The following is a 23,166-nucleotide window of genomic DNA, read 5'->3' as shown; positions in this document are numbered from 1 at the left end:
CAAAAAAAAAAAAAAAAAAAACCACTGAATGGCAGAACATGTAAAGTACTGTCCTGGTTCAGGGCAAATTTGGGAGAGTACAAATTCAGTAGGCTTGATGCTGACAAGGGGTCAGTCAGCCTTGAGCAGACTCATCCTTTCTGATAAAATGCTAAAGCATGGTTGCACTGTGTTGACTGTCACAGGTGTGACATTCATTAGTTTCATCATCTCAAGGTCTTAAAGCATCTTCACCTCAAAGTACCAAGAAACAGACTGGAACTGAGTGCACTGTGGATGCTGGACCATAAACCACCTGACTCTTAATGCCCTGATTACGTCCACATTTCTTACACCATGTTGTCACAGCAGGTACAACCACCTACCAACAGCAACTATCCTGTGGCTGCTGTTCCCACTACTACAGGATTTTGGGAAGGCACTGTCTCAAGTACATTTCCTCCTCCGAGCAACAAATTATCCTAGGAAAGGCCTAGAACATACAAACTCAAATGAAAAAGGGAAGAATCAGGCCACTAACACTGTTACTGGCACAATGAGATACTGATAAAAGTAGTAACAAAAGCAGTGTATTTAAGACTGCTTCTATTTCAGACAGCCATGGTTTAACCCCAGCGAGAAACTAAGCACCACACAGCTGCTCATTCCCTTCTTCCTCCAGCAGGATGGGGAAGAAGAGAATTGGAAGGGTAAAAGTAAGAAAAACTCAAGGGATAAGTATGGTTCCATTGAAATACAATAATAATAGTAATAAAAATATAATAAAAAGGAAAACAACAAAGAAAAATATATAAATCCCACAGATAATGCAAATTCAAACAATTGTTCACCACCAATCAACTAATGCCCAAGCCAGTCCCCAAGCAGATGACCCTCACCAACCTTCCCTATAGTTTTACTGCTCAGTATGAAGCCATATAGTGTGGAATATCCTTCTGGTCATCTGGGGTCTGGCCGTGTCTTCCCCCCATTCCTTGGGAACCCCCAGCAGTCTCACTGGCGGAGTGAGGTGAGAAGCAGGAAATGCTTCCATGTGCAAGCCCTGCCCAGCAGTAACTACAACATCCCTATGTTATCAACATTGGCTCCAGAACAAATCCCAGACAGCCCCCTCCCAGGTACTATGAAGAAAATTACCTCCATGCCAGCCAAAAGCAGCACACAGACACAGCACAAGAAAGCTGACACAGGAGCTACCATGGAAGATCTCTCACACGCTGCTTCAGAAGTCAGAGCCATGAAGATAAACTGAGCAAACTATATAAATAGCACAGTTTGGCAAAAGCAATCATAGTAGGGAGAGAATCTTCTTTCCTGTCGCTAAGGAATAACTAGACATGAACATCATTACCAGAGTGACTCTGATAATGAGATCCAGCCTGGTGACCCTAGAGCTCTGAAAACCCCACAACAGGAGAACAAAAACTTAAACTAGAAGAAAAACTTCCCAAACTAAGTCTCCAGTCTCATTTATTTTATTGCTTACACTAAGTAGTAATGGGGAAAGCATTAAGTGTTCACAAACAAATCAGTTCAGAATGCAGGGCATTGATCCCAACTTAGTAAATTTATCTGAATACCAGGTTGCTTAATGATCTTAAACCATTAAGTCTTTGTAAAATTGATGTTTGCTTTGCATCACAGTGCTGACAACCAGAGGAAATCATCTTCTGCAGAGCTTTGCTGTGCTATGGCCTGCTTACTTCTTTTATCTATGCAGAGACTGTCCATTCTATTAAATGACCCTGGGACAGTGTACCATGACCACACCAAGGGTGAGTTTAATTTCTAATACTGACTATAGCACTGTGCAAAAAGTATTAGCATTGAAGTTGTCTTTGAGCTACTTAGTACAGACAATGGGGTAGCATACAGTATCAGTGTAAAACCTCTGGAGCAATTCAGAATTATAACTAGTTACTTTTAACCTTGAACAATAAAAGTAGATTCAAACCTCAGAATTTCCCTGCATTTATGACCTTACTCTTATTGTACCAAATATACTTTTGCGTATGTATTTCAAACAGTAAGTTTGTCATAAGTGCTTGAAGAACTCATTCACAAAGATGCCATAAATATGGTGGTTCTTTAATTTATGGAATTTTCTGCAAGATACCTGAGGAGTCAAAAAGCAGGAATACCAATGACTAAGAACATTAAGAAGAACAAGAATGATCTTGAATAAATAAAGAATTAAGCAAAACACCTGACTATGGTTTACTACTATCAATATTGTGTCTTCACTCACATGACTGAAGAACTAAGCTTTTTTTCTTTGACTTATGTACAAATAGTGCTTTATTTAGAATATCTGGAGATGGACTGCAAATATTTCACCTTTGATACTGTTCATTTCTGGGAGGTAAGTGAGATGGGTGAATTATGCATTTACAATCAAAGGCCAGGAGATATTTCAATTAGGAGTCTAAACACAGGGCAAAGACCCCATAAAACCAATAAGCAAAGCTGCTTTTATCAGCAGTTCAGAGAAAAGGTGACCTGAAAAATAACACACTTACCATATTCCAATGAAACACAGCCTGGAATCCTCATTTCACTGTATCTTGATGTCAATAAACCTGGTACAATCAGGTCACATTTAAAGCAAGAAACACCTCAGTCTAGTAATCGTGGGTTTGGAAATTAACTGACTGAAGAATGCAATTAGGTTTTTAGCTCTTCAGGGTGTGTCATTTCACCAGCATAGGTCCTAAACCACAACTTTTTCAAAGACAGCAAAGCTATCAAGATTTTAGAACTCAGGCATTCAGAAAAGACTGACTGCAAAACTGTGAACACTCATTTTGATCTGTGATTCTAGTTTGTATCTGTCTCCAACCTCTCAAGCCATTTTTATTTACATAACAAAGTGTTTATTTCACCTCAGGTTTGACATGATGCATTAGGGAGTTAATATCCTAAGACCAGCACAGCTTGTGAACCCCCAGACATATTAAAAGAGACAAGTAGGTCTTTACAAGCGGCTTAAAAGGCATTTTTGTCACATCAACTTTAACAGCATTGATTTAAATGGATTTGATTTCTACATCAACTTCACTAGCATCTCTGTCTTAATGTTACACCTCACAGAATCACTACAGTGAACCCAAGTCTGTTTTTATCTACCTTCTCTTCTTGCCAGAAGAACTATTTATAGGCTTGCTATTATTTTTTTATTCTTAAAATGCGTCCAAGCACTTGCTCTGTTCTTACACTAGCAAGTCATCCATACTGTTTCATTTTGGAAGCCATGACCTCTAGATTTTGCCTGAAGTCTTCTCTTCTCACTGTCACAGATCAACCTGCTCACACCCTGTTCATTTTCCATTTTCATGCAACTGCCAAACATCTCTAACAGCTCAAAAGGACAGAAGGTGGCAAACTGCAGCACAGAACCAGTTATTCCCAAGTTTTGGGCGTTTCACTTGGTATCACCTGTTTCATAGGAGGAGCAGCTATTGTCTTGCCTAAAATCAACAGTAATTTGTCCAAATTTTCTATTCACAGGCACAGCACATAACAGGTGTGTCCCCCTTATGTTTGGCTTTACAGTCTGTTTTGTACCTTCCAGAAGAAAATTTAAGGCATTTTAAAACTGATTAAAAATTCTATTCACCCACTGAAAATTTCCTGCCTAATTAAATATATTGCAATCACATAAAGAGAGGCACAGCATTTGAGATCAGTAGTTTCTCTCACGATGAGGAAGGGAAGTCCCCCACTGAGGTAGTGCACTAGAATCCCAGTGCTTCAGCGTATTTCATACGTGTGCAAATGCCCTTGACTTAGATTCCAGCAGATCCCAGCTTGGTGAATGTCACCTCTATTAACTTGCTTCCTAGTGCTGGCAGTTGCTGCTCCCACATCTGGGATATTGGATATACAAGTCCCAAATCTCATTCTACTGCAATCCTCTACTGGTCATAGCAATGATCCCTCTGAATATTTCTCTTAATTGAGGTCTAATGAGTTGAGATTTCAGATCTCATAACAACAGCACACATGCTCAGCCTAAGCTCTGAAGGGCTATCCTCGATATTCTGTTCTGTTTTGTTACTGCAAATACTCTTGACTGACTTTTCAACCATTTATGTGGGTTGTGTATTAAGTGCTGACATTTGTTTACTTACCACTGTTTATCCTTTGCCTTGTGAGCACAATGATACACTGACACGTGAGCTGAATGAGAGACTGGCTGTACAATGAAGAAAAAGAAATCCTTTTCTACTATCTTATTTCTTTCTGAATTTGTTAGGGGAAAAACAAATTTATTTACCATGCATTCTCTTCTCATATTCAGAACTCCCACGTTCTACAGCAGAAAATGATACATTTTATTCAATGCCCTATGGTCAACTAAGGCTTTTCTGCACTCTGTAGATATCAAAGACATCCACTCATTTTGCTCTTTAAAACAAACTATTGGTTACTGGTTACAGTTCATACCTAAAATGATCCCTGAAAATCAATTTAAAATGTAAATTTACTCTTTCTTGGTGTAGAAATGCTATTGTGAAGATACATGTCTGGCATTAAATTCCAAGTCTGAAAGTGCTCTTTCTACTGAGAGATTAGTCAGTTTAAAAAAAAAATTCAAAACACTCATAACTGTGACAAATTCAAATCAAAACTCTGAAATTTGTTTCTTTCCTGTAAGCCACTTCCATTCAGTCTTTCCACCCAATCAGATCTCTCAAGTTTCCTATGCTTTTCCATATTTCATAAATTATAGTGCTCTCAAAAAAACTCACTTTTTAACAGCTAAACAGCTGGTTAATCTCACGAAGCAAAGAAGGTGAAATCAAGAGGTAATTATCTCACCTGTTGTAACACCATGAACAACTCCTTCCTTGGTCCTGGAACCTAAACAAAGAAAAATATTAGGTTGAAGATGCATATTCTTAAGTACTGGTAAAGACTAGATAGATGATAAAGAGGGATTAACATGTAGACTGCATACCATTGCACACACTATTTTCCAAGGTTATTAAGACATTCAGTCTAAGGGAAGAGGCAAAGCCAGCAGTACAGAACAACTGTTCTTTAAACTAATTAGCACATACTTCTGTTTAAATCATAACTGGATGTCTTTTTCCTTACCAGCCCTCTAGTTGCCCTTGTCAGGTTCCATAATTTGGCTACATTTCAGAGATTAGTATCCATCTGTGGACTATGATGCTTAACAATGTGCAATTAACAGAGTTTATGGCTCCCAGTTAATCATCTTACCTAGTCTGCCAGAGATAGGATGACATTTTATTTTTCTTACCAACACAGAAATGACCTTATTTGTAATGCAATTTTTTTTGCTGTCATTCAGTATTTGAGACATTATAATTTATACTTCTGACTTTACATTTCTAACAAAAGAAAATGCATGAGCAGCAAAATATTAGGAAAAAAAGCAACTTTTTGTCCAAAATTCTTTGCAATAATACAATTAAACACAAAAACACAATATAAGCTCATTCATCAATATGTCCCACTTGCTACTAGTGCAAATTTATGCAACTTTAGCCAGGTAGTTTTGGCACTATTAGATTGATTACAAGATTGAAAAGGCTCTCTTACCCATGGGCAAAAGTAGAATAATAATCTGTCATAAAGACAAGGAAAAAAAATACTGCATGAAGTAAAACAAAATGTTCCTTTAGCTAATGATGAGGTTAAACAGCTGAAGTCTTTTTCACCTCTTTATTCCAATTTTATCTTCAAAAAAGGTCTGCTTTCTCTCACTGAAAAATATTTACCATTGAACAATCAAAAGTTTCAGTATACACAAACTGTTCACACCTAAGGACTTGTTTTGGTTCTCAGTTTTGTAGCACCATGAGACCTGAAGAAGAAAAGCACATCCTGGAATTCAAGCAGATGATGGTTCTACTGACTTCCAGCAACTAAACACCACTGCAGGCTTACAGTGTGTCTGTTGGAATACTTAATATTAAGCACATGCTTTTAAAGGCACTATTACACCTGATCAATATCTTGTGCTTGTTTTTGAGCAGACTGTCTGCAAGCCAAGCCATTAAAGACATGGAAACCTGTGAATTAGCAAGTACCCAGTTCCCTAAGGCCAGAAAGGGATGGATGGTATGACAGAGCTCCCTGAGGACCTGTGCAATGCACACATGTCCAGAGGGACCTATTCCAAGTCAATTCGTACTTTACTTGCCCAGACAATGCTGGTATAACCACAACTCACACAGAAATGCTGGTCTCTTTAGTGGAAGACAGACTTTTCTTTAAAAAAAACTCAGCTCACAGACCCATATGGAACAGGGGTATGTATAGCCAGATCCATTAATTGGCAAACAACCAGCTGGTTGGTGTTCCAGACCCCACAGCATATGTTAGAGCTCAAGAGCACTTGCCCCACTGCTGCACACTTGCATGCAAGCAGCTGTTCCTGCCATGGCAGCTACAACAGCATCTAGAAGCACATTAGGATCTGCCAGAACAGGCCTATAAATAACAACAGCTGAATTCAGTAGGCCAACTTCTGGCTAGCCATGAAGGAAAGCTGGTTGTCCACGCTGGTTCCAGGATAAACTAGCTGTCTTTCACCCTGGCATTCCCAATTTAACAACAGTCTAGCTCGTTGTAGCCTGCGTAACAAGGGGAACAGAATAATCAGAGTAGAGAGCATATCAAGACCAAGGAACATGACTCTAACCTAAACCAAGAAGCAACAGGTAATGCTACTTTTCCTAGCTATAGTAGACGTCTGTGTGAGGGGAGGGAGAACACTAAACTCACTTTTTGGTTTTTTTCCAATTATAAAAAAATACCATAGAGTTGCTTCACAATTTATTATCACGGCTGTCACTGTGCCAGAATGAAGGAATGTATCAACAGTTTGCAAACATACTCATTTCTGCACTACTTGATAGACCAACAGAATACTGACATGGCTTAGTCAGCGCTGGTTACAGACTGGGAGACAAATGCAAATTAGAGGAAGGGGCAATCCATGTTTAAGGAAAACACTTGCTTCCAAGTCCTAAAGCCATTATTCCACCAGACCAACCACGAATCCCTTGATGACTCTGCTGGCTTTTCTACCACTAAAGGAAAATAAGAAACATGATGAAAAAGGAGTGGAGGAATTTGGATGGCTTTGCCAAATAGGTCATGACTGCTCTGCTCTACTCCAAGTCCACGTGCCAGCAAAGGGAATAGTAAACAATCATCAGCCACTCTGCTGCTAATAAACTAGTCCTTTGTTCTGTGAGCTTACGACACACCAAAAACAACCAGACTGGAAACTTCCATTCCTGAGCAGCAAACATGCACTCAAGTCAACTGCGCAAAAACCGGAGCTCCCTGGAAGCACACAGAAGCTCAGCAGACATCATGAAGACTGCATTGCCAAGAGTGCGTGAACATATCCTTCTTACTCAGTTCCTGGCTTCAAAGTGAGTGGGGATTAAGTACTGCCACTCACTTCCTCTCCGCTTCACACTAAAAGCTCTTGAAGGCTACAGAAAGATGCAGTTTTAGATCTACAGCACACACAGGATTGCCGAGCCTCAGTCCTTCTTTCTAAACAATGACCAGGCCATTTTGTGACATCAAGAAAGGTCCTGATGCTGTGCTTGAATAACTTGAGAGAACCACTAATTTTAGTTGGCCAATGCTGAAGCCCATTGTCAGAGAAATTTAAGGGGCAAAGAACCTCCAATACTTGAAAGCATAAAAAAACATTGTAGACTGTATTGAAGGTATCTTGAGTACTTAAAAGAAGGCCAGACAGTGGACTGAGAGAAGCAGAGACTTCAGCATGGACAGGGGAAAAAAAACAAACCTCAATCCTCCAATACACTGCTATCCTACATAGCTCTATGTTTCTCCCTTTGCTAAGAGAAATTTTCCTTGTTCAAAAAAAAAAAATGCTAAAACCAAAACAAGAATAAAAGAATTACAATGACCACATTTTATCCCAAACAGCAGCTGTTGTTAATAGAACTCTTACCAGGTAGAATTAGGTTATAGTCTTTCACATAATAGTTAAGAGCAGCTTGGACAGAAAGGTCCAGATGCTTTCCACATTTACTTAAGTTGCACTGATTTCAGTGGGAAGCCACATCACCTAGGGGATCTGGACCAAAGACTCTGCATCTTCTTAATCTCCACCAGCAATTGGAGGCTGAATGTTATGAAACTGAAAATGATTAACAGGTCCCACTCAGCCCAGTGCTGTTAGGTTCTTTTTTTGCAAGATGTCAGGCAGCTTTCACAGTATAATCTGGCTGTGAATCTCAAATCTGAAAATCCAAAAAGGGAGTGAGAAATCTCCATGAGCTCTAATGAATTGTGCTGCTCCTCTCCTCATAAAGGGGCTTCACCACCTTTTGCACTGCAGTCATTATCAGCCTGCAGAACAAAAGATTATCATGCTGGCCTCAGCTAATGCTGCACAAGGGAAGAGACACCTCTGCTGTGTGCTTGGGAAGCAGACAGAGAAACACCCAGCTCCTCCTTTCCCTATCTGAACTTGTTGAAACATCCTGCCTGTATGGGCAAGACACAAGCTGCCAGGGCTTCTGGAGACAGCTTCCAACCAAAGGCTCTTTTGCCTGCACAACAAACTGTGCACACAGCCCGTGCCTCCTGAAAAGGAGGCACCTGGTTGAAGAAGGATCCTCCACCATTACTGCAGTCACATTACTACACACAGGTCCCTACCATAGCTCAAGATTCTGCAGTCCCCAGTTATTTCTTAAAATTCTTGCAAAAAATTGCAAGCCTGCCCTCCAAAGTTCAACCTCAGCAAAAGCATCTCTGAAGACAACAGGAAATCTGTTGCCTTTGGGAACAGAACTAGGTTCAAATGTTATTATAGTCTGGAGAACAGGTCAGAAACCAAGATTAATTTAGCACACAATGCAGGTTTCCAATACGAAGAAATCAATGACCCCAGAAGCATGTCCAGGACTACAAGAAAACAAAATAAAAGAAAGTCCTTCCTCCGGAAAATAACTCCAACATCAAGCACAATATACAGTGGAAGAACATCTATTTTTCTGTCTTGAAAATGAGCAGATGCTCATTTTAAAATAGAGTCATCCTACAATTAGTGCTCAAAATGACTGCCATCCCTGTTGGCAAGAGCACTGAGCTTTGCTATGGCTTAAAAGGGAGGGAAGTATATTCCAAATGAGTAGTCCACACTATTTGGAGCAGAAATAATTTCTTACAGACTGGCAGTAGCCTGCAAGAGGGAATCCAAAAAAGGCACTGGAATACCAGAGACCTCAGTACTCCCATTGAAAAGAAATGCCTCTGTTTTTCAGCTCTGTTTAACTTCGGTTATGTGAGCACACCTCCCTCAGTACACACAGCGCCCATTACAGAACTGACTTGCTACAAAACCAACAGAACAGAAACGACCTACAGAAAAGGCTATCTTTTCCCCCACCATTCTTTTATAGACTAGCTTTATTTGATGAATAAGAGAAACAGATCCATAATCATTTTTTTATAAATAACCACTTATTCATAGTCTTGGCAGATTGTTTTTCTGTGAATTTTTCATGACAGCATTTGCAAGACACTCTTCTAAAGCCCAATGCTTGCTAAATGAAGATGACTATCCTTCATGAAAGTACCACTCAGGGATTTGAAAATAATTTTATCCCAGGCTCTATGCAAGACTTGTTTGGCCTAGAATGAGACACTAACAACTGCTTTGCTACCTTGGGGTCTACCTGCCCTATCTCATTAACTGTAGAGGCTCTTCCTTGAGAAGTCGTGGAAAATATTTGCCATCAATTTGCAATAGTAATTACAGAACATGACATTAATTTCAGAAGATCACACTTTGCCATACAAGATGTTGCTGTCAACATACCAAGCAGTTGGCATGTTTACTACTCCACTCCTGAGCTAACCTCTCAAGTGTCTTCTCCTGAAATGCTGTTCAAGCCCCCAAACTCTGTAGAATGTCATGAAGCTACCTTCACCTCCAGCTTTTACATTTTTTTATATTTATTTTTACTGTACCAAACACCCCTTTGGCCTTGATCTGGCAAACTTCTTGCATGGAGTGCCATCCAATGACCTGCACTGTAAGGCACCTGGCTTCAAAGAACCTGAGCTCAGGAAGGCACAAATTTCCTCTTGTTTCTTTTGCAATGGTCTCCTGAGAGCAATTACATATTTTGTTGCAGAAGAATGGGTCTGATGAGGATCCAGCTGTGCATGTTGGGGTGCACCAATCAGCAGAGTGCTCTCTGCTGCCCACCTACCCACATAGAGGACTCCCTCTTTCGTCTTTCCTGCTGCCTCTGCCACACCCTGCTTGGTTTTTTCTGCTGCTGCTACGACTCCCTCCTTTGCCTTGGAAAGTCCTTTCATGAACACATCCATGGCTGAAGACTCTCTTCACAGAGCCCTAGGAAAAAAACAAAAAAAAAAAAACAAAAACCACAGTACATGCTTTCAGTAAGGTTTTTTCAGCTTTTTATCCCAGAAAGGAGAAAAAAAAATATTCTAACTGAATGGGATCACAATTACTTTAAAATTCTATTATTTTTTACGCCCAAATTGTGTAGCTATATGAAACAGATATCCTATTTTCACAGAATCCCATGGAGAGGTTGCCATTAATGCAGTTCTGATTGGAAGATGGTTCCACTGATATAAGTACCTTCCTTGCCTATCAAGGCATCATTTCTCCCAAAGGACAGCTCTGTTCATGTGCTGAATGCAAGATTTAGTCCTGTGATTTGATGATACTCCACCTCTCATCCAGAGAAAAAAGGCAACTTAAATAAACAACATCAACTTAAAAAACCAAACAAACGGACCAAACTGAAAACCAAAAAACATAAACCAAAACCTCCCATAAATGACAAACATCCATTTGTAAGAAAATGCCATTAAACTCAGGATTGGAGGAAATAAAAAATGCTGCATTTCCATTAGTCCAGCATTTTACACACAGTCCACATCGTTTTGGAAACCGAGTTTTCCTGAATGGGTTCCTTGCACGTATCACAACTGAGAAAATATTTTACTAAAAAGCAAAAGCAAGAACACAGGATTTAAAAAGCACTGCACTAAAGCTACCAAGAGAGTCCTCTGGCAGCAATACAATCCAGTGCAACACTGAAACCACCGGAACAGTAATTAAAACCCAGAATCAGCGTCCCTTCAACAAATCCATTATCAGTACTCCTTTCTCTTCCTCCACCCACACAGACAGAAGTGCTGCCTGTTATCTTCTCGTCTTTGCCAGAGGCTGAGTAGGAGGAATGGATGTCTAGGAAGGCATCTGGGCTGTCGCAGCTTTCCACTAACTCGTGACGGGCGTGCGAAGAACGGCAGCGTTTGTGCTCCAGCCCAGCTGCCCACGGCTCCTGCCGCCCCGGGGACGGCCGGGGGGTCCGTGCCCTACACACACACCCCCGGGGAGGCAGGACCGGCCCGCGGGACCCTCCGGCTCCTCCACCGGCTGGGTCCCAAGGCTCGTCCCCGGGGCGGCCCCGCGACCAGGAGCGGGGGCACCTGGGGACCGCGGGTGTGGATCGAATCCCACACGGGCTCCTGCAGAGGGAAGAGGGAGGGAGCAGGGCGTCGCGCCCATGTATACGTGGGCTCATATGTAGGTATACATACACAAACATATACATGCATGCACACAGCGAGGCACCTACCGAGGCAAGCAGAGCGGCGCGACCATATGGGCACCCAGGGGCTCCGCGGGCACGCCGCCGGCACACGGCGGACACGGCGCCCGGCTTCTCCTCCCTCCCCGCGCCCACACGGGAGCGTTCAACAGGATATCGCTATCTAGCTGCCTTTGCTATTAGAGACACACACCTCTAATTCTATGCAGACACACGGGCGCCCCGCCCCGCCCTGCCCGCACTCACCGCCGGGCTCCGCCACCGGCGAGCGACCCGTTCCGAGCGGCGGCGGCGGCGCGGGCTGCGGCGGGCGAGGCGCGGAGCGGCCCCTGCTCAGCACATCCCGGCCGGCGCTGCTGGCACCACCCCGGCGGCAGCCCCGCAGGCGGCGAGTGCCGGCGATAGGCGAGGGCGGGGGGCGGGAGAATGCGCCGCGGGAAGGAGGAGCGGAGGCTCTCGCTCCCGGTTGAGAATGCGCCCCCCGCCCGGCCCCCTGCGCCCACCCTATCGCGTCCTTCGTGGCGGGGAGGTGGGAGGCGTAATTAACTTGAAGCACCTGTTTGCTGGACGCAGACCAAGGGAGAAGCAAGGGTAGAAGGCGTGCCAGGCGACTTGGTCCCCCTGGGACTCCGCACACTCACCACTCCCTCCAAAGGCTGGTGCACCTCATCTTAGAAGTGTTCGGAAGCTCTTGATGCGGCACAGCCCTGAGTCACTTCACCATAGCCTTAGAGAATCTCCCCCAGCTTCTAATTATTTTTCATCTACTTCCCAATCTTCAACCCTGCAGTTCAGTGTCACTGTTTTCCCAAGATTCATGATCCCAGCTAATTTTAAGCACGGGAGGTGGTGCTCTTGCAGTTGTAATACGAGTCTTAACTCTATTGCACACACACAAGAATTTTCATCCCAAATGAAGAGCAGTAGGGCCAGACTTGCCCAACCCTTACACCGCTGCTGGCATCCTCCACCACACAATCCATGGCCACTGCCACCTGAATCTTAAGCTCAGGAAGAGAAGTCACTTTCTCCCCAGAAAGGGAAACCTATCAAACTTCTCTATTTTGGTCACAGAATTTAAGCATGAAAAGCCAAGACCAGTAGGAGACAAGGCACTAGAACAGATGGACCTTCAGCTTGAGTACATCAATTCAAATCCTGCAAGACTTACAGAAACAGCTTGGGGGTTATTGCGCTCCAAAAGGAGAAACAGAACATGGCATAGATAAGATACAAGGTTGTGAGCTGCAAGAAGCATCTTGCATCCATCATCCCTTGCAGACAGCTGATGCATCCCTGGTTTTGTTCTCATGCTGAACATGTAGTGCAGGATCTTTCTCTTGTGAGGTTTCTTTGTAATATTTCTGTATTGTTTGGTAAACTTTCTTCTGCTTCATTGTAGTAGTAGTTTTAATCAACCAAGCATTAGGCAACAGATTTTATTTCTTTGCATAAGAATGTTCAGACTGGTAATACATATGCATTTACAAATAAATCATTTTCTCATAATTCTACTCTCAAGAAAGCCTAAAAAAACCCCCAGAAATTAAATTACATAAGGTACCTCACCTCATTCATCCTGTGCAGCTCATTCGTAGTTAGTAGTGCAACAGCTAGATGTGGTATTTTTATTTTCTTCCTATTTTGGGGAGAGGACAATAGGTACAGTTCCAGACAGTAAATAAAATTTAATTGAAATCATATTCTTTGCACATGTTAACTGGCCCAATTTACGTATCTTAGTATGTAAATTGACTCATTGAAAACCCTTGTCAGTCATTGTCTACTACTCTGAGCACTAAACTTAGACCCCAAATTAGAATTAAAGTGCATCTCGCACTCCTTATGCAAGTATTATCTTCCAGATTTAAAGAAGGCTTTTGTTTTTCCAGCATGCAAGTGACTATGAGTATGAAATAATGTTTTATTATGCTGATACAAATCTAGATATACTTAGTGTATTTAATTATGTTAGGAGAAACTGATAATCCAATATGATAAACAACCTTGTACGTTTATGGCTCTGTTTCTGAAAACTTTACAAAGAAGAGCTGAGATATTTGCAACTCCTAGGTTTTGCAAGCATTCTTTCTTTGCCTTATGTTTATCAAAGGGAGGCATTATGTTCTGCTGTTAAACAAAGTAACAGCTTGTCCTTTAGCAAAATCATGCAGCTAGAAATAGAGAGGTAAAGGCAAGAGGAATCAGTTGCCACAACAGAAGTAAACCTTAAAATTTCAGCTGTAGTAATCAAACTAGGCAGCTGTTAAATTCTAAATCATTGGGTAAGAGGCACAGTAAGAAAAAAACAGAGTACAAATGTTGACACAAGAAATTCTTCATTCTGAAAATGAATGGGACTTTTAGGTGGAAACCAGAATTAAATATGGTAGAGAATGGGCATTGTATCTCTAAGGCAATTGCTATTTAAACCACATTGTCTGCAACAGCTGGTTGGGGCTTTTTTTTTAGGTAGTCTCTTCAGTACTATTAGTATCACAGTAAGTTCTCCCCTGAAGCCTTTTCTGTCTGAAGAAAGGATAGTAGCAAACAGATTGCCCACTGATCACATTTAAAACAAATCTTTATTTAATGACACTGTTTACTTCACATGAGCATCTAGAGCAAAAATCAATTAAGTACTACTAAAATCTTCTTTACTTTATCTCGCCTTGCAGGCTAACTTATTGGTTTAGTTACAAGTGATCAAGTATATCTGTTTTATCACTATGCAAAGAACGATTATGGACAATTGAAAAAGGTTGCCGAGTAAAATTGATCAGAATTTACTTGTTTTGGGTTACTGACTCACACAGGCTCCCTGTGTTACCACAGGCCCTTCTGCCAATTGCAGATAATCTGAAAATGGTCTTCATTGGATAAATACATTCATTAACTGTGAGAAACGGTGACCTCTTTACACACATACAGTGGTTTGATTCCTTACAGAACAGTTTACTATGTGGATTGCTTTAGAGGCAACTGGGAGTTCAGATCAGTTTCCTAGGCTCTTGCATCACATTTGTATTTCTATTCCCACCCTGCTCCCTCTGTGGATCATTGTTGTCTTTACTGACTATGCTGTAACTACCTGTGTGCACAGTCCCTTTCTGAGAACTCAAAAATATGCTCAATTTAAAAAAAAAGGTGAAGAAGACCTCATCTTTGCTTATAGGTAAGCCTGAGTTTTAGCAAACCATTATCTTTTTCTTATCATGCTCATAAGTGTTATAATTTAGCACTCCAGAGCACGCATGGTGTTCCCATGATGTTTACTCAACTGGAAGTTAAGCACATGTATTAAAGCCTTCATACAATCAAGATACAACTCATATCAGAGTTAATTTCCTAGTGGAAGCATTCGGTTTATTTATTTAAAATTAATACTCGTTATTATGCAGCAGTCCCATTGCAAAGGTTTCTGTTTGGGGACTGTTTTGATAGATACAGTTCTGTGTGCTTTTTATGGGCTGGGCTGTTGGATGTCCACTGCCATGCAGCCGTTGCCAAGAGATGCAAATAGAACTGATCAAAAAAGTTTTAACTGATATAGACATATATGACATCTATTTATTGTATTGGAGTACTTGGAGGTATGTACACACCTACACACACAGATGTACGTATACATAAATATCAGGAAGATTGATGTATGTCTCCCATCTGGTGGATTTCAGCTCAGCTATACCAATCTTGACACTACTCTAACCACCAGACAGAAGGTTCTTGCAGCTTTATACCGCCTCTGTTACAAGCAGAACCTGCCAGACCTTTACCTTTCCTTCACTTGCAGTCAATGGTGAAGTTACAGAGCCATCACAGCATTCATAAACAATGGTAACATTTCATTAATTAATTAACTTCTCTGGGCTAGAAATTCAGTCCTAAAGGGCACAGAAACTCTGTCTGTTGCACCTGGAACCTTTAGCAAAGCTTTGTTCCCAAAAGCAGTACCTTGAGTGCCAAGGAAGCCATCTGGCAGCATGTTTCTACTCAGAGACAGCCAGTAGGTCAGATGAGGCTGACCTAAGGGTGCCTGGCAAAATCAGTGTTGATTATTCTTCAAGATGCTTCCCACAGAATTACAGAATATGCTGAGTTGGAAGGGACCTCATTGAGTCCTTCTCTTAGCCTGTACAGGAACATCCTCAAGAGTCACACCATGTGCCTGAGAACATTGTCTAAAGGCTTCTTGAACTCTGTCAAGCTTGGTGCTGTGACCACTTCCCTGGGGAGCCTGTTCCAGTGCTAAACCCCTCTCAGGGTGAAGACCCTTTTTCCTAATATCCAGCCTAAATCTCCCTGATACAGCTTCAGGCCATTCCCTCAGTCCTATCATGGTCATCACAGAGAAGAGATCAGTGTTTCACCCCTGCTTTTCCCATCACAAGAAAGTTGTAGTCTGCAATGAGGTTTCCCCTCAGTCTCCTCTTTCCAGACTGAACAGGCCAAGTCACATAGCACCAATAAATTGATTTTACCTGAAAGAAACAATCACCTTCCTCACATGTGATTCAGTGTGTTATCAGCACCTCATAAAACTGAAAATGCTAATGCTAGAAAAGTGGAAATCACCAAGCCAGAGTCAGGTCTGACGCCTGTCTTGTCCCAAGTTCTGTTTGATTGAGAAGCCAGCACCAGATGTATCCAAGGTCAAAGATAATTCAGCATGTTCTAAAGTAGCCTGCTGCAAATATAGGCATCTGAGCCAGTGCAGGCACAGCACATTAATTACCTGGACGGCAGCATTTCTCAAGAGGTGCACCAGGAAGGCAGCAGCTTTAATTAGATACTACAGTTAGTTACCAGAAAACTGTTTGAACAGGTGGAAAACCCAAACAGGAGCGTACTTCATTCTATCAAACTGTCTTCTTGCTGTAATTCCTAAAGGAAAGTAGACATCACATAAAGGAAAAGTGGTGGTTTTCATTCAGATATATTAACCCATAAGGAAAACATAAAGTCTTATCTGGCAACACATGATTCTCTTCTCATTTCTCTGATTCCTATGTTCTAGCTTCCCAGCCAAGTTATCCCTTGGATATTTTTGCTGGTGCCACTCCAATCACCATAAACTCATAACACCGTTATCAGTTGCCAGCACTTTTTTTGTTACATCAACTGCTGGTCCAATTCAATTCCCATTCATGCTGACATTAAACCAGAGATGGACTCAAGGGAACCAAGAATAGCAAAGGAAATATCACTATAAGCACAGTATTGTCTGTTCTGGTTTCTTTGACTCCTTTATTTATTACATGGAATCACTTTTTGGAATCCTATTCTAGTGCAATCTCCAAACCACAGGCCTATACCTTCTTGTTGATGTTTGTATTTCCACAAAACATAGAGGAACTTGTCTTGATCTAGAATTCTTAATTTTAAGGCAATACCCTGGGCTATTAACATTTATCTATATGGAACACTAAGTAGGGCACGGAATGACTGTGGGGAGCCATTTCAGATTTCTTCACAAGGGGATGTATACTCAGGTTTGGGCGATGTAGACAATAGGAAAAAAATTACTTTTCCTCGTAATCACGCACAAAATAAATGTACTTGGAAATTTAATTTAAATTACCATTTCAGTTATAGCCTCGAGCTCAGATCTTGGAAAAAACCCCTACCCCTTAGAAACATTTAATTTCTGTTTTGCTCTCCAATTTGTTTCAATTCACAAGCAGTTTGAAGCATTCACATTTGCAGTGATGCCCAAGAGGCAGAAGAAAAAGACTCAAAACATCACTTCAGTAAGAGACAAGGCAGTTAGGTAAGGGACAAAGGGAAGACAAAGCAGGAGACAGGGAGAGAGTGGTCAAAATTAAAGGCCACAGTCAAACTCAAGTCAAATTTGTGTAGGTATCTCAGTGAGGAGTTTGTCCAGAAAGAAATTGCAGGTTGTCAGTGAGCTAAGTAGAGATTTCTGAAGAATGACTTTTCATCTGTGAAGATTTCCTTTTGTGTTTTGAAATACAGATGTAGAATTTGTGCGGAATCAATGTCTCAGGAATTTACCTTCTTCTCATGGTACCAATCTCCAGGAAATATTCAAAATATTTAAAAAGTTAAAATCTTTTCCCCTATCAATATATTTTGGCATTCACTTCACTCATACCTGCTGATGAATGCTCCACTGGGCTTGATCTTTTATAGCCATGATCAGACAATTTTCTTGGCTCAAAGGGGCTTATTATCTTGGTCTCATGACAAGACACCAGCAGGGGAATAAAGCACAGATGAAGAATTTCAGAAGTCGTGAGAATGAAACATGTGAACCATTCACAGTAGCCCATAATCACAGATCGCTGCCTTTCTAGGTACTAACTGCCCTGTGAAATGAGAATTTGACATTTCTGTAGCAGTAAATTCTTTGTACCTGTGGTACATACTCATCAATAATACCTTCTGCTGGCATCCTCATGACCATGTTACCAGGTGCTTATGAAGTTTCCTCCAAAAATTAAAGTCTTTCAGACCTACTTGAAGTGGGCATAAATCAGAATTTCCTCTTGCTATCCATGACTCAAATGCAAATTTCATTATTCTATGACTAGTCAGAATGCTCTGGTGAAGAAAGGCATTGCCAATCATCAGCAAACTTGAGTTTCAACTTGAAATATGTCTGAGTACACGCATTTGAACTGAACATTCAATTTCCTAAATGAACTTGAATGTTCTTTGCTTAAAATCATTGTGCTGAACACCTTAAAGAAATGTTGTGTATTATGTATTCATTTAGTGATTTTAAAAGATTGTGTTTCAGTCACTGCTACTTCTGTCTGTTGTGAATAATACAGCATTTACTCCACAGGGGTCATCTGTGCTGCAAAGTACTAGCAGCATGAATGAGAACATGAGACCTTGACACTTCATTAAGCCATCTCAGTCTGAGAACAGCCTTTTCAGTCTCTTTAACATTTTTCATAAGTCAGCTGTGTTGCTCCCATCCAGTACCTTTTCATCACAGTGTTACAGTTTAGCGGTTTTGACATATCTAGTGTGTAGTCACTGAAAACCACCCTCTCCTATTCCTATTTCTTACTTCAGTGATCTCCATTTGACTTTACCTGTCTGATTTGGGCTACCATTTAGACCAGCTCTGTGGAAGACTGATTCCTCACAGGCACCACAGAACTAACTTTATATATAGATGCTGAGTCAGCCAAAGCTGTGAGAGGTAGATCTATCTTGTCCATCTCAAAAAGATCAAAACATTCAAACAGCTAGGTATTTATAAAATAAACCAAATTTTCTAGTTAAGTCAGGTTAGATCAGACCAACTAATTAGCCCAACTGAAAATAAAAATATTTATCCCTGACTTTGTCCCCCATTGCCGTGTTCTGGCAGCAGCTTTTGCTTCCAGACCAGCTCATCGTGTTTCTGAGTTGCAGCAAGCAAGCCCTGCATGTTCTCCTTTGGTCCTGGGAAAGTCCTCCAGCCCCACCTGAGCCCAGGGAGCTGCTCTGTGCTGCTCTTGAGTGCCATTCCACAGGCTCTGTGAGCTGGAGGCTTCTGGCTGCAGGTGGTGCTGTGTGGCCCTGCCATAGGACCTTCCCTCCCTTACCACTCCACCACTCCACTCTTTCTGCCTTCTAGGAAGTTTTCCTGATCCAGTCTTCTTAGGCCATTTCTCATCAACCAAAAAAGCATTCACACCCTCTTAAGCTACCCTGAGATCCAAAACATTTGTAATTTAAATGTCACACCCTGTTCAGACAGAGCTTTGTTGCAGAGACAGAGCTGTGTTGTGCACTCTTATAAATCTGGCAATACTACATACCTCAGATATTGAGCTGAAATCCCACACTGAAGATGGTGATGGTCTGAGCATGTAGAAAGCAAACAATATTTTAGCATTGAGCATTGACCAAAGTGCTAGTGGCACAGTCTGTTTGAGACTTTTTTCATCTGCTGTTGTGATTACAGATTTCAGACAGACAGCCTACATATGACAGAGGGAAAAAACTGTAAGCACCAGAGCTTCTTGAAAGAAGCGAGCGATGCATTTAATATTCATTGTAGAAACAGCAGAATAGTGTTAATCAATAGATCAGCAGGATCCTGTTGCAGTATTTCTTTGCAATTGTAAGGAGAGAGAAAGATATTTCTATCTGTGTAAGTCCTTAAAGACAGGCTTATTCTTTCTAGCTGAGAATATGGTGAGGATCAAATGTGTTTCTCTCAACAGCATGTCTGCATAGGCACGTATAGCAAGACCTCAGTCTGCTGGAGGAAAGTGAGATTGCTCTGGGAGGCTGTAATAGCATAACTGAGCTCTGCTGAGAAGCTCAGTGTGATGTACAGCTCCCAGTCCAAGTAATGCATGGAAACAAAAGGTCCCTCTCTAGCCAAGGGTATGCTGCCTTCACAGGCTTACCTAGCTTGTCTGTGTTGCTGCAGCTTCTATAAAAGTCTTAGTGACTCTCATTTATAGAGTGGATCAATACTTCCCTTGCATGCTTCCTGCATGTTTAGTCTTGCCAAGCTTTGCTTTGTTCCATGGTTAAAGTTTGGTTATCAACTTATCACTGTGCAGCCAGTCACTCATTCACTCGCTCCCCCACAGTGGGATGGGGGAAGAATCGGAAGGGTAAAAGTACAAAAATGTGTGGGTTGGGATAAAGACACTTTAATGGGTAAAGGAAAAGCTGCACAAACAAGCAAAACACACTAAGGAATTCATTCTCCTATCTACGGGAGGTGTTCAGCCATTTTCTGGGAAAGCAGGGCTCCATGACATGTTATGGTACTTGGAAGGTTAAATGCCATAATTAGGAATGTACCCCCTTCCTTCTTCTTTCCCAAGATTTTATTGTGGAACATGATACCATATGGTATGGAATACCCTTTGGGTCTGTTGTGTTCAGCTGTCCCAGTGTGTCCCCTCCCAACTCCTCACACAGCCCCAGCCTCTTTGGGGTGTGTGCAGGGCAGAAAAGGCCTTGATGATGTGTAAGAGCTGCTCAGCAATAAGTAAAACATCCCTGTATAATCAACCCTGTTTCCAGCACAAATCCAAAACCTAGCCTTATACAGGCTACTATGAAGAAATTTCACTTTATCCCAGACAAACCAGTACACTTAGTTTCGGTTGAACAGGCTTTCAGTGTGTTTGCAATCTTCCAGGCTTTCTTCCAAACATGTGAGCAACCTTAACATTAGAAGCTCACCTCTACATCATTTTCTCTGAGATGCTCTGTTCTGTCACTAGCTGTTATACTTTGTGAGTTACAACTTTCTCTCTCTCTCTTTTAGACTCACATAGGGGAACATGAAGAGCGTGTCATTATGTTGTGGTTGAAGAAGAGGTTCAGGAACACAAGCAGATTCATCAAGTGTTTCCTCCAAAGGAATACACAATGTATTTGACCTTTTGCTATATTCTTTCCAGTTTTTAGATACTGAACTCTCTAGGCAACCAGGATGTGTTGAGCTCAGTGAGAATTAGTCTTTGATGAAAATTTCTGCTGGTTCCTTCTTCTGTTACCTTAACAACCCGTATATGTAACTCTCAAGTTACATCTTCATCTGAAGTGCCTCCCTCTTCCACATACATTTCCACTCTGAATATTCACTGAAAAATTATGTTGGAAATCAAATATTACATAGAATTTGTATATTCCTCTGTCCTGGTTTTCCCACAGTGATTGAAATTGTCAGATAGCAAGCAACTCTCCTGCCAAATTGTGTGGGTTTTTCTTTTTAAATTCACCTCAATCAAAAAGGATAACTTCTTGTTTAAGCTATTGAACACCAAAACGGAATTAATAAGTACTCAATTTCCTTCTAAGAAAAGATTCTGTCACATTCTACATTAACGTGGTGCTAGTTTTCAGTGGAGGACTGCAGATTTTTTATATTTTTTAAAAAATTAAACTCTTTAAAATTCATTTAAAGCAATAAGATTCTCAATGATTATACATGAAAAAGTCTCACCAAAGTCCACAGTATCCTTCAATATGATAAAGCTTAAAAATTGTTACACTCAAGTTTTTTTTTATGGTTATCTGCCCATATGAAATAATTTCTCTGTATGGGAATACTGGTAGCTAAGACTCTTCAACTCAATGGTGTTCAGCATGTTCTTAAATTTGAAGTATGCACAGCAGCAAGCCAGACTTCACACATGTTTAATGCTCAATTTGTAGACAAGAGTCCTGACATTACTGATCATATTCTATACATTTTCTGTAAATGACTGTCTCTAGGACTTTTAAATTGTTGTAATACTAAGTTTTCTTTAAAACCTATCATAAATGCACTTGGAGGATGTAACTCATTTTATGGATGTTAGCTTTTTGTCCTTCAGTATCATGTGCACATATTCTGTGCTAGTAATCCTATTCTGACAAATCAGTCCCCCCAAGTCATCACAGAAAAATGTCTTGCAATGGTATTACTTTTAAAAGTTGTGCTTCAAACTTGTTAAGGTTTCAATCAAAACCACAAGTTCAAGCACACTCTATCAAGTAAAAAAATAATAGACTTATAATCCATTTGAAATGTGTTTCAAGGTTTTAACAGAGGGGGTAAAACCAACTCAACCAAAACCCAAAACATTTTCTATTATGTTTTTTTTTTTTTTTCTTTTTTTTATATTTTCTTCTCTACACCTATAAGAGAGTAGATTGAGATTTTTTTCTTCAATGTCATTTCCATGAATTTGTATAAAGGTTACATTTTTGGCAGGAAGTGTGCCATAAGATTGTATAATTCGGTATATACCTGACCCCTTTCTGCTTATTGAGTTGAACTTTTTAAATGTTTCTGAGCATCATGCAAGAAAAACACAGATTACAAAAAGAAATGTCATTAACCTCCTCTTGTATTGCTGAATACAACAAACTCCTCCTCTTTGTCACCCTGTGTGTCATTCATGCTTTGGTGTAAGGACACCTCAGCTGGGCTGCTGGCTGTGTCACCTTCTTAGAGAAACACCCCTTAATTCCTTTGAGGTATTTCCCTGGTGTTTCCCTGTTGGCCTTTTTTGTTTCCCTGTTGGTTCTTTACCTCAGGAATGCCTGACTCATCTCTGTAGGACTGGAAGAGTGCTCCAGTGTGGCTCACACATTGCAGAGTCCCTGGCCGAGGGGCCTTGCTGGTACCCTGTCCCTCTAACCTTTGCATATCACCCCAGGAACAGCCCTGACGTTGTTGTGTGCCACGTCTGTCACTCCCCTAGCACACAGAGTTTAAAGCTCTGCCAATTGCTGATAGTTCCTGAGCAAAGAATGTCCTCTCTTGCTGAGAAAGGTGACTCCCATCTGATGCCAGCATGCCTGGTGCTATGCAGGCACTGTCAAAACCCCCAAAATACTGACCAGCCATGGAGCCATGTATTAACAGATTCAGCCCATCTGTTTCTTCCAGTATTGCTGCCTTCAACTGGAAATCTGGAAGAGAAAATGACTTGTGCCACTTGTTCCTTACCAAATGTCCCAAGGCCCTGAAGTCCTGTTGTGATGGCACTTGGACTACATTGCCATTTGCCGCTACTACTTGCCATTTCATTGTCCCCTGTGTAGGAGATCA

At 41.2% G+C, this 23,166-nt stretch overlaps 1 protein-coding gene across 6 annotated transcripts in view; it reads right to left on the bottom strand.

The window, feature by feature from the left end:
* SNCA (synuclein alpha) overlaps positions 1-12,294 on the bottom strand; it is a 64,657-nt gene extending 52,363 nt beyond the window's left edge. Inside the window, exons 1-3 of one of the 6 annotated variants that reach the window (XM_041488251.1) lie at positions 12,275-12,294; positions 10,251-10,396; positions 4,822-4,863 (exon numbers count right to left, since the gene is read on the bottom strand). In XM_041488251.1, the coding sequence (XP_041344185.1) occupies positions 4,822-4,863; positions 10,251-10,371 (163 nt within the window). In that variant the 5' untranslated portion in view covers positions 10,372-10,396; positions 12,275-12,294. The other 5 variants (XM_041488250.1, XM_041488248.1, XM_041488246.1 and 2 more) reach the window with 5 other exon arrangements.
* Between the last annotated feature and the right edge of the window lie 10,872 nt (positions 12,295-23,166).

This window comes from Pyrgilauda ruficollis, unplaced genomic scaffold, assembly GCF_017590135.1.
Source record: "Pyrgilauda ruficollis isolate IOZ18807 unplaced genomic scaffold, ASM1759013v1 scaffold89, whole genome shotgun sequence".
Classification (NCBI taxonomy): Eukaryota; Metazoa; Chordata; class Aves; order Passeriformes; family Passeridae; genus Pyrgilauda; species Pyrgilauda ruficollis.
The sequence above is the reverse complement of the archived record's forward strand: the minus strand, read 5'-3'. Positions and strand labels throughout refer to the sequence as shown.